This window comes from Arachis duranensis, chromosome 7 (genome assembly GCF_000817695.3).
Source record: "Arachis duranensis cultivar V14167 chromosome 7, aradu.V14167.gnm2.J7QH, whole genome shotgun sequence".
NCBI classification, from domain to species: domain Eukaryota; kingdom Viridiplantae; phylum Streptophyta; class Magnoliopsida; order Fabales; family Fabaceae; genus Arachis; species Arachis duranensis.
In genome coordinates, this window is record NC_029778.3 from 19,293,598 (window position 1) to 19,306,208 (window position 12,611).

Consider the following 12,611-nt stretch of genomic DNA (forward strand, 5'->3'; position numbering starts at 1 on the left):
ATTTGCTACCTATCTGCTCACGGGGGAAGCATCGCATTGGTGGCAAGGGACTCGACGTCTCCTACAACAGGGGAATGATCCTATCACTTGGGATGCCTTCCAGGTGGAATTCTATAAGAAGTACTTTCTAAATTCTGCCAGGACAGCCAAGGAATTGGAGTTACTACAGTTGAAGCAATGTGCTATGTCCGTTTCTGAGTATACAGACAAATTTGAGGAGCTATTTAGGTTTTCTCGCATGTGTCAGGGAGCTCCGGGAGACTTCGAGGAATGAAAATGCATTAAGTATGAAGGAGGGCTCCGGAGCGACATCTTGAGTTCAGTGGGACCAATGGAGGTCCGAACTTTTTCAGAGTTGGCGAATAAGAGCAGACTTGCTGAAGAGTGTGTGAAAAGGAGGGTTGCAGAGGAAGGAAGTCATAGAGAGCACAACCAAGGATTCGCACCAAGGGGTCAAGAGTTTAAGGAGAGAGGATACATACAACACTTTCCCCAAGGACGGAATAACTTTGCGACGAGTGAGGAGTCCCAAAGGAATGGTAAGGGAAAACGGGCAGCGGCTGCTTCTAATGTTTTGAGCTGTCAGAGGTGTGGAAATCATCACCTAAATAGGCCATGCCGATTGGGGTTAGGCGTATGTTACAAGTGCGGGTTACCAGGGCATGTATCAAGAAATTGCCAACAAGGAGAGAGTCAGGATGCGGGCCGATCGCGGCAGTAAGATTGAGGTAATTGCAATATCAGGCTTAAATGGCAGTGTGTGATTTTATAATACTGCCTGTACAGTAAAAACTGGGAATGTCGAGCTTAATATTAGACTGAGAAGAAAACCGGATGGTCCGAGTAAGGAATTACCTTAATACAAATGGATAAATGCCTGTGATGTAAATGATTTTCTGTTGAGAATGATGTGTTGTGTTTGTTATGTAGTTAGTTGATTTGTAAAACCCGGTTAATTAACAGTTAATTAATCCATAAATGAGAATTTATTTTAGAAAGCCTAAAATGTGATTTTTATGGCTAAATGTGATAGAGGAGATTGAGACGAGAATTTCGGTACCAATTTTATAGAATTCGGGCCAAGATTGGACCAAACGGGCCAAACCGGGCCAAACGGACCCAAAGTGGGCCCTTGGCCCAACATAACTAAACCAAAACCCTAGTTTTCAGCACTCTCTCTCCTCATTTGTTACACACACAAGCTGAAATTAGAGAGAAATGGGGAAAGAACACTCTCTCAAACCTCTATCTCTCACTTGATCTTCAAACTACCATAACTTTTGATCTAGAGCTCCGATTGCCGCTCCGTTTGCGGCCACGCGTTCACCGCAGAGAGCTCTACAAAACCCATAATAATAATAATAATAATAAGGTTAAATATATATGAGTTACTAACATAAATGACATTAGTAACTTAGGCATTAAAAGATATTTGACGAAACATTAGCAATTCTAAACTCATCAAGAAATATCAATAATTAATTTTATCGGTAAAAGTCGGACTTGATAATAATATTAATATTATTATCTAAACTCCATTATAATTAGAGCAAGTAAAATAAATAAATAACATAATAATAAAATTATATTACCATTTATTTTACTTCAAAGTTCGAAGTCGACTCGTTAAAATAAAACTACTGCTTTAAAATATTACTTTAAAAAAAACTCGCATTAGTGCAAAAATTAGAGTTGTTACAAGTGACGGTGCGACAAATTTGTTCTTTATGTCGATGAGTGGCCGCTAAATTTGTTCAAGGTTTGTTCTTTATGTCGTTGAGTGGCCGCTAGGTTTGTTCACTTATTTGGGTTTAGGGTTGTTTGTGGGCTTCGTTGTAACAGGTAGCAGTTAGACCCCAATTATGATGAGTGTCATGATCTGGTCAGGAGAAGAGGAGAATTGCTAGGTAGATTTATGAAAATAGGTGAGGTAGTTATATGGGTGAGTTAGAGAATTCTTTGCTGAAATTGTATTTAAGTTGAGTTAAATGAGTTGTGCCTGTGTTTGTGTTTGTAATATCTATTTAGTTTAATTTTTATTTTTATCATATGTTACGGTTAATTTTAAAATATTTATTTAATACATTATGTGTTAATACTAAGAGTATTTTTTTAAAAGATATATACATAAAAATAGATATAATATGATTACAGATATAACATAAATAAATAGATTAAATAAAAGGTTAAAACATTATGCTTACTAATGCATTTATTGAGTTTTGCAAATTGAAAAATATTATGTATTTGATTGTTTGGTGATCACGTAGATAATGGAGTAATTGGGTTGCAAATTAATCCCACAATGTCTATCTTGTTTTTTCCTCATTTCTAAATAAAAGCGGGAATTAAGAAAAATAAGTAGTAATATACCATAAAAATGATAAAAGATTTTGCATATGAATAGATAATTGTTACAAAACAAAATCTCGTTGTGAAGTATTAAAATTTTTGATGAGTTTGGAAAACTCCAAATTAATACTTGTGATGAACAAACATTATTAAAATATTTAATTGCAAAATTATTAAATCTTAATTAATCATATGTTAATTATTAATTTTGTGATGCAGGTTTATAATTGGGCCGAAAAACAAAAGTTGTTGCAACTAAACCCATATTTGTTTTAAAAGCTTCCTGTGCTTGATCCAAACTTACCAGGAAAGAAAATGCTTTAAATGGGCCAGCAATTGTGATAACGAGCCCAATTAAAAGTCTTGGTATAAGACCAAAAATGCTTGGTCCGAATTTAAAAGGAAATGGGGCACATATTGTCTTATTCATTTTAACTAAAACCCATTTCTTTAGTTATGTTACAAGTTTCCAACGGATACAAGCATTATACCATGTGATGGATTCCAAATTTCATTAAATTACCATTTATTGCATGGGAAACATGAGAGAGAAATTTGCAGCTGAATTGATTGATTGTCATAAGTGCTGCACGCTACCTTATGCAAGGGAAGTAAAAGCAAACTATTTTTTAATTTGTTTAATCACTTTGAATTGCTTTTACTTCAGATACTCTCTTCTCTCTCATCTCTTTCTTCTTCTTTCTTCGGTCATTAACCAGGAAGCCATGGAAGCTACTTGGAGCTACCGAAAGGAAAGGAAAGCAAGCCTAAAGACCATCGAGTTGATGGCACGAAAAAGAAAAAGAAAAGTATGATGTGGCTGAGATTATCACCAAATGTGGTAAGATTTGGTGAGGTAATCTCGGATCCTTCATACTCAAAAAGAAAGATGAAGATTCGGCCAGCAAGGAAGATCTTTGGAGGATGGCTTGTCTCTGATTCTGCTCAACCACCACAGGAAGTAGCTAGAATGGCGAAGTGATGGAAGAGGCAGAGATTGAAGCGTAGCTAGAGTGGCGAAGTGATGGAAGAGACAGAGATTGGAGCAGATGAAGCCATCATCATCATGAAGCATCAAGGGCCAGAAATCCATCTTGGAGATCAAGCCAAGGATGGAGCGCTCGGATTGATGAAGAGTGATGACCAAGGAAGGACTAGAGGTATTTGCATGTTGGTTTTTGCATAAGTTACCTCTTCTCTCTCTGTGGCTGAACTGGTAGTGTTTTGAAGGAAAAGAAGCTGAGCTCGGGTTTGTGTTTCAACTGTGAAGGCTTCACTTCTCTATAAAAGGGGTGAACAGTCATGGTTTGATTCAAGGAGTAAGGTTTGAGAGTGCAAGGCACAGAGTTCTCAGAGCTACCTAAGCTAGCAGTTCTTCTTCTCCTTCAATGCTGCACTGCACTTAGCAGCTGAACCAGGATATATCTGGGTGTAATCTTCTATCTCTCTTCCTACTCAATTCTGTTTTTACTGTTCAGATGAAAAATAAAAAATGTCTCGTGTCAAGTGACGAGACAAAATGAAAATGTCTCGTGGCTAGGGACGAGCTAAAAACAGAAAAGTTTCTTCTAAGTCCAGCAAGTGTTAGCAAGCGAAAAAGGGGCTAAGATTCAACCCCCCTTCTCTTAGCCACTGAAACCATCAATTGGTATCAGAGCTTGGTCTCAAAGAGATCAAGCTTTGCAGCTTGGAGTAAAGATCCTCATGGCGGAAAACAGTGGCGCAAATGTGGTGTCTTACAATCTGACCGAAGGTCAATCAAGCAACAGACCTCCCTTTTTCAATGGAAAAATTATACCTATTGGAAGGAGAGGATGAAGATATTTGTACAGGCAGTAGATTACAGACTTTGGAAAATTATCCTTGAAGGGCCTCAATTTCCAACTACCACAAGTGCTGAAGGAGTAGTCTCTCTCAAACCCGAAGCAAGATGGACCGAGGAAGATAGAAAGAAGGTAGAATTGAATGCCAAGGCAGTAAACCTGCTTAACTGTGCTATCAGCTTTGAGGAGTACCGACGGGTATCACGATACACAACGGCAAAGGAAATCTGGGACAAGCTACAAATCACTCATGAAGGAACCACTATTGTAAAGAAGACTCGGACAGATATGTTGAACAGAGAATATGAAATGTTTACAATGAAGGAAGGAGAGTCCATTGATGAACTGTTTTAATGGTTCAACACTATTATTGTTGGCTTGGATGTTCTGGGAATTACACATTCTGATTCTGTGCTTGTGAGAAGAGTGCTGAGATGCCTCACTAAAGAGTGGGAAACAAAAGCTTTAATTATTTCTGAAAGCAGTAATCTTGATTCCATGACACTTGATGATTTGAGAGGAAATCTTCTTGCCTTTGAAAACACTTATTTGAAAAAAGATTCAAAAAAGAAAGGAATTGCTTTTTCTTCTGTGACTAACCCTCTGGATGATGAATCCAGTGATAATTCTTCTGAAAATGAGTTTGTGTTGTTTGCAAAAAAATTCAGGAAAATGGTGAAACTCAGAGGCAAAGGCAGCAGCTCAAGGAAGATGAAGAAGGACCTTAGCAAAGTAATCTGTTACAATTGCAAGGAAATGGGGCATTTCAAATCTGATTGTCCCAAGTTAAAAAAGGAAGAAAAGCCAAAAAGGGGAAAGAAAAAGGGACTGATGGCTTCATGGAAAGATTTGGAAAATGACTCAGATGATGATGATGAAGAATCTGAGACTAAGTCACAGCCTTGTCTCATGGCAAATGAGGTAGAGTAGGTATCCTTTCAAGACCCTGACACTGAAGACCTTCATCTTATGATAGATCACCTTTCTGAAAAAATAAGATGTTTTCTAACTAAGAATCAAGATCTTGAACAACAAAATTTCATTCGTAAAGCTGAAAATGATTTCCTCAAAGAAAAACTAAGAGAGGCCGAAACTGCCTGTGATCTTGTGGAAGAGAATAAGCAGTTAAAAGCCCAAGTTAGAAGCTGTGAAAGGGACCATTCTGTCCTTGCATATGTGAATTGTTTTAAGCAAAATGAAGAGTTGCTCAAAGAGGTTAAAAGACTTAAGGAAGACCTAGCTAATTTCACCCAAAGTTCTGAAAATTTGAATCAAATCTTGGCTAGTCAAAAACCTCTTTATGATAAAGCTGGTTTGGGATTTTATAAATCTGAAAAATCACATTTTGAAAACATTGCTTCATCTTCAAATGATGTAAAGTATCAAGACCCAACTTACTTTAACAAAACAGCAACTCCAAGATTTTGTAGACTATGTAACCGAAGTGGTCATTTTCCAGTTCAATGTTTTTTTGGTGAAAGAATGATTGGTAACAAAGTTTACAAGGTTGTTTTTCATTATAATGATTTGGGACATAAGAGATGGTTTAACGTGAAAGGATCCAAGAAAATTTGGATACCTAAGGTCACTTGAGCTTATTTTGTAGGTATGCCTAGCATCCAAGAAGAAAGAAAATATGTGGTACATGGATAGCGGATGCTCTAGGCATATGACCGGAAAGACAACCTTCTTCATAAAGCTTGATGAATATGATGGAGGATTCGTCACATTCGGTAATGATGCAAAAGGAAAAATAGTGGTTGTTGGGAAAGTGGGTAAAAATCTCTCATCTTGTATAAATGATGTTCTTCTTGTACATGGCTTGAAACATAACTTGCTTAGTGTTAGTCAATTGTGATTTGGGTTTTGAAGTTATTTTTAAGAAGCTTGTTTGCTTAGTTGTTTGTGAGAAAACTGGGGATGTTCTATTTGAAGCTAAAAGATGAACAATGTATATGGACTAACTTTTGAGGATTTAAAGGAACAAAATGTAACATGATTTACCTCTCTTGAATCTGAAAAATGGCTTTGGCATAGAAAGTTGGGTCATGCTAGCATGTACCAAATTTCTAAGCTAGTTGGGACATGCTAGCATGTACCAAATTTCTAAGCTAGTCAAAAAGAATTTGGTTAGAGGAATTCCAAACATCAAGTTTGATAAGGATCTTACTTGTGATGCTTGCCAATTGGGCAAACAAGTAAAATCCTCTTTTAAATTAAAAGATGGAATTTCAACCAAACGGCCATTGGAGATGTTACATATTGATCTTTTTGGTCCTACTAGAACTCAAAGTTTAGGAGGTAAACACTATGGTCTTGTAGTGATTGATGATTACTCTAGATTTGGTTGGGTACGTTTCCTTGCTCATAAGAACGATGCATTTTATGCTTTTTCCACCCTTTGCAAGAAAATTCAAAACGAAAAAGATTTGAAAATTGCCCATTTAAGAAGTGATCATGGAAGAGAATTTGAAAATCAAGATTTTGAAAAATTCTGTGATGACTTAGGGATTTCTCATAATTTTTCATGCCCTAGAACCCCCAACAAAATGGGGTGGTTGAAAGAAGGAATCGAAGCCTTCAAGAAATGACTAGGGCCATGCTATGTGAGAATGAAATTCCTAAATTTTTATGGGCTGAAGCTGTGAACACAGCATGTTATATTTTGAATAGAACAATCATTAGAAAAGGGTTAAAGAAAACTCCTTATGAGCTATGGAAAGGAACCCCTCCAAACCTTAAGTACTTCTATGTTTTTGGATGTAAATGCTTTATTCTTAACAATAAGGAAAACTTTGGAAAATTTGATCCAAAATCATATGAAGGAATGTTTGTTGGATATTCCACCACAAGCAAGGCCTATAGAGTTTATCTCAAAGAATATAGAACCATACAGGAATCCATACACGTTACTTTTTGTGATTCTAACTTAATTCCCAGTACTGTAAAGGATAATGATTTAGATTGTGAAGAAGATGGAACAAATAAAGAAAATCCCAAATCTGTGCAAAATGAAGAATCTGTCAGCCCAGTTTTGACTCGTCAGATTGGAGGAGACATTTTCATTTTGTCTCCTGAGGAGGCACGAGCAACTGAAACAGTGAGACCACCAGAAATTCATCAAAGTTCTACACCTGTCCGAAAGCCTAGAGAATGGAAGTCTATGAGGGATTATCCTCATGAATTCATCATTGGTGATCCCTCTTAAGGAATAACAACAAGATCCTCCACCAAAAGGCAAGCCGAACCTAGCAACTTTGCTCTCTTGTCACAAATGGAGCCCAACAATGTCAAACAAGCTCTTGAAGATCCATCATGGGTCAAGGCCATGCAAGAGGAGCTTGCTCAATTTGACAAAAATGAGATTTGGACACTAGTATCTCATCCGAATGGTAAGAAGGTAACGGGTACTAAGTGGGTGTTTAAAAATAAACGTGGTGAGGATGGACAAGTTGTTCGTAACAAGGCTAGATTAGTGGCCCAAGGTTACGATCAAGAAGAGGGAATAGATTTTGATGAGTCTTTTGCTCCGATAGCTAGAATGGAAGCAATTAGGCTGCTTCTTGCCTATGCTGCCCATAAAGGTTTCAAAATGTTTCAAATGGATGTTAAATGTGCTTTCCTTAATGGCTTTATTGATAGAGAAGTGTATGTGGCTCAACCCCCTGGTTTTGAACATAAAGATTTTTCTAATCATGTTTTTAAACTTTCAAAGGCTCTTTATGGCCTTAGACAAGCTCCTAGAGCTTGGTATGAAAGGCTTAGTGCCTTCCTATTAGAAAATCATTTTCAAAGGGGAACCACCGACACTACTTTGTTCATTAAAGTTTCTAATGATGACATCCTTCTTGTTCAAGTTTATGTGGATGATATTGTGTTTGGATTGGCCAACGAGACCTTGTGTGAAGAGTTTGGAAAACTCATGACTAGTGAGTTTAAATGAGTTTAATGGGAGAGCTAACCTTCTTTCTTGGCCTCCAAATTAAACAAACTCCTAGTGGTACTTTTATTCACCAAGGCAAGTATGCAAAAGAATTGATAAAAAAATTTGGCTTAGAAAATTCCAAACCAATGGGAACTCCAATGCATCCAAACAATAAACTTGAAAAGGATGATGATGGCCTAGATGTGGATGAGACATGGTATAGGGGAATGATCGGCTCACTAATGTATCTTACCTCCTCTAGACCGGATATTGTTCAAAGTGTGGGTGTATGTTCAAGATTTCAATCTTACCCAAAAGAATCCCATTTATCGGCCGTTAAACGCATCATTAGATATATTAAGGGAACATGTGATTATGACTTGTGGTATCCAAAATCTGATGATTTTTGTGCAGTAGGGTTTTGTGATGCAGATTATGCGGGAGATCGAGTGGATAGAAGGAGCACCTCCGGCATGTGTTGCTTCCTTTGAAGCTCACTCAACATGTGGTCAAGCAAGAAACAAGCCACAGTGGCTCTATCCACAGCTGAAGCTGAATATATTTCTGCATCCGCTTGTTGTTCACAATTAATTTTGTTGAAAACTCAATTGGAAGATTACAAATTAAAAATCAATAGTATACCCCTATTTTGTGACAATATGAGTGCCATAAATATTTCAAAAAATCCTGTTTTGCATTCAAGAACAAAGCACATTGAAATTAAATATCATTTTATTAGAGAACATGTGCAAAAAGGTACTATTGATATTCAATTTGTAAAATCTGAAGAACAACTTGCTGATATTTTTACAAAACCCCTCTGTGAAGATAGATTCTATTTGTTAAGGAAAAGCTTGGGAATGATTGATTTAAATCATGTTGAAAATTTGTGAATTTCTGATTCTGTTCAATTTTATCTCGCAGGAATGGACGAGATAAAATAAATGCATGATGGGAGAGCTATACTTAAGGGGGAGACTGCGCAGAAACAAATTCCAATGGGCCCCACAAAATTCCTTTGACCCATCTCTGACTGTTTTGTTAATTATTCATTTTTTTTGAAAACCAAATCTCAAAGTTGTCCTATCATATCTAGTTGAAAGAGGGATAATATCAAATCAAATCCTTCTTTTTCAACTAATCCCTTGATTCAAGGAACCTTCTTTTCAAATCCTTGGGAAACCGCTTTGGTTAATAACCGCGCATGATGATCATTAACCACCCCCATTATCTCTCTCCAATCAACATTTATTGCTTCCTTAACCTACCTCCACTCTCCACCTTCGGCCAACCCTTCTTCTCCCACCCTCATTATCTCTCTTCACATAATGAAAAAGAAAACTGCATCAAGAAAAAGTGAAAGAATCAGTCTCTCTCAAAAACAGTTCACTCCACAATCACACACACACATTCACATTCACTCTACATCTTCTTCCTCTCCCTCTCAATCTGTCAAACAAACACCCACCATGAGAAAGAAGATTGCTCACAAGAGTCTGGCCGTGGCAAAAACAAGGAGCCCAGTGTTGAAGAAGAATCGTCTCAAACCTCACCCGTTCCTTCTCCACCGCCGCGTTCACCAAAGAAGGCTACACCACACACATCAGGCAGAAGCTCTCAGAAGCCCAAACGTTTCGTGTTGCATGAAACCAGGGAACCAGCAAATCTTGAGTCACTGGAATTCAAGAACAAGTTTCACAAGCCACATTCTCACTATGATCCATCCAGATTCCTGACATGTGCATTTTATGAATTCCATCAAGAGGTTTTGGAAAAGAGGCATATCTGTCCCTCATACTTGGTGAATCTTGATCAACTGGCAGCCAAAGGAATTATCTTGTAACCTCTGTTTGACAACGTCAAATGGACCCCATTGCTCCACACTCACAAAATGGTTTATCCAAAATTGGTTAGGCAATTTTATGCAAATCTCAGACTGATTGATGGTAGTCTTCACTCTTATGTGAAACGTGTGCATATCGCTCTGAATACCGAAACCATCAGTGCTGCCCTTGGCTACACGGATGAAGGACCGAGGGTATACATAAGTGACAAATGGGATGATCATGTGGGGATTACTTACAAGCAAGTTCTCTCTCATATCTGTGCAAACATGTCTAGATTAGATGGCACTGTTCCTACTCACAAAGCTCTTGGACCAACCAACTCATTGCTGCATCGCATCACTACCCACATTTTAACTCCACAAAGTGGTTCTCACAATAGGGTAACTGTATCTGACTCTTTAATAATTTTTGCCCTTGTTACTTCTTCTCCTATCTCATTTGCTTATCTCATGATTAGACATATGTGGGAGTCTGTAAGAAGTACCAAAAAGGCTAATTTACCTTATGGAATGTTTCTCACGTGTATTTTTGAGTACTATAAGGTAGATTTAACAAATGAAACTATGGAGAACAAATTTTCTATGATCAAAGGCGGTGGTGCTGTAAAAGGAATAAAGACTAAGAAATCAATGCCAATGGACAGCGACCTTGAGAGTCAGTTTGAATCCTCCAAAGCAACCGAGTCAATAAGGGAAATCCTCACTGAATTCTCTAATATGTCTACACTCATGGTTCAATTTCATAGGGCTACTCGAAAGCTAGCCTATGAAAATGAACGAGCTTGGGGGAGATGTAAAGAGAGAGTAGGTATGATGCTGGAAAACTTGGAAAAAGATCTGGGAGCTGGCAGTGAAGAAGATGTTGCAGACTCTGATTTCAATTTGTCTGATGATTAATGACTATTTTTCTTTTATTTGATATTGGCTCTATTAGGCTCAATCTATTTTTTGTATGACCATGACTTGAAACTCCCTGCTCTGTGATACTTTGATACACTCTTGTTACTTTTGTTATGAATATTTTGTTGTGTTCTTCATATTTTGTGCAGGTGCCCCTTGATGACAAAAGGGGGAGGAAAACTAGTCTCCAAAATTGAAATTGGAACTAATGAAACAGGGGAGGATAATGAAAACAAGGGATGAAATCTTCAATTGATGAAAGTTCATGATCACCCCTGTTAAGAATGCATGTTGATAGTGCATTTGTTTCACAATATGGTTACTATTGCTGAAAAAACATTTGGCATTTAGTAGTTTATGATGTTCTGATTATATAAATGTCTGGATGTTGATTTATCTTGATGAATATGCTTTTATTGAAACAGGAACATTCTTATTCATCTTGGTAAATATGTTGGTTTGAAAACTTATTTTTGGCAGTTCCTTTAAAACTGTGATATTTTGATCATGTGTGATTCAAAAATATTTTCCTCATTTGAATGATATGGCTCTGATATTTTGAATGAAAAATAATTTTTGAACAAATCTGCTTGTGCTTAGTTGATGTGTATATTGAGCAGAAAATCAAACTTGTGATAGCAAATGAGTTTTGTATATCATTCTAATCTGCTCATAAATCAAGCATTCAACATTTCAAAATTAATATGTTGAATAACACTGTTACTTGTAGCTTGATTTAAATGTCACAGGATTAGTGCTTCCCTTGGTAAAATAGCATACATCAAGGGGGAGCCATGTGATAATTTGAAAGGGGGAGAAATTCAATCTTCAAAGGGAGTACTCGTACTCAAAAACTTTAATTTTTTCCCATTTCAATTTTAATAATGTTTGTCATCAAGGGGGAGATTGATGAGTTTGGAAAACTCCAAATTAATACTTGTGATGAACAAACATTATTAAAATATTTAATTACAAAATTATTAAATCTTAATTAATCATATGTTAATTATTAATTTTGTGATGTAGGTTTATAATTGGGCCGAAAAACAAAAGTTGTTGCAACTAAGCCCATATTTGTTTTAAAAGCTTCCTATGCTTGATCCAAACTTACCAGGAAAGCAAATGCTTTAAATGGGCCAGCAATTGTGATAACAAGCCCAATTAAAAGTCTTGGTATAAGACCAAAAATGCTTGGTCCGAATTTAAAAGGAAATGGGGCACATATTGTCTTATTCATTTTAACTAAAACCCATTTCTTTAGTAATGTTACAAGCTTCCAACGGATACAAGTATTATACCATGTGATGGATTCCAAATTTCATTAAATTACCATTTATTGCATGGGAAACTGATGAGCGGATAATTTGTATGCTTTTTGGCATTGTTTTTAGTATGTTTTTAGTATGATCTAGTTAGTTTTTAGTATATTTTTATTAGTTTTTAGTTAAAATTCACTTTTCTGGACTTTACTATGAGTTTGTGTGTTTTTCTGTGATTTTAAATATTTTCTGGCTGAAATTGAGGGACCTGAGCAAAAATCTGATTCAGAGACTAAAAAGGACTGCAGATGCTGTTGGATTCTGACCTCCCTGCACTCAAAGTGGATTTTCTGGAGCTACAGAAGCCCAATTGGCGCGCTCTCAACGGCGTTGGAAAGTAGACATCCTGGGCTTTTCAGCAATATATGATAGTCCATACTTTGCCCAAGATTTGATGGCCAAAACCGGCGTTCAAAGTCACCCTCAGAAATCCCAGCGTTAAACGC

At 36.9% G+C, this 12,611-nt stretch overlaps 1 protein-coding gene across 1 annotated transcript; it reads left to right on the forward strand.

Annotated features, from left to right (window-relative positions):
• The first annotated feature begins 331 nt into the window (after nucleotides 1-331).
• On the forward strand, nucleotides 332-721 carry LOC107458176 (zinc finger protein GIS2-like). The gene has a single exon (XM_016076386.1). It carries the CDS (start codon nucleotides 332-334, stop codon nucleotides 719-721), a length of 390 nt encoding a protein of 129 aa, XP_015931872.1.
• The last annotated feature ends 11,890 nt before the right edge of the window (nucleotides 722-12,611 follow it).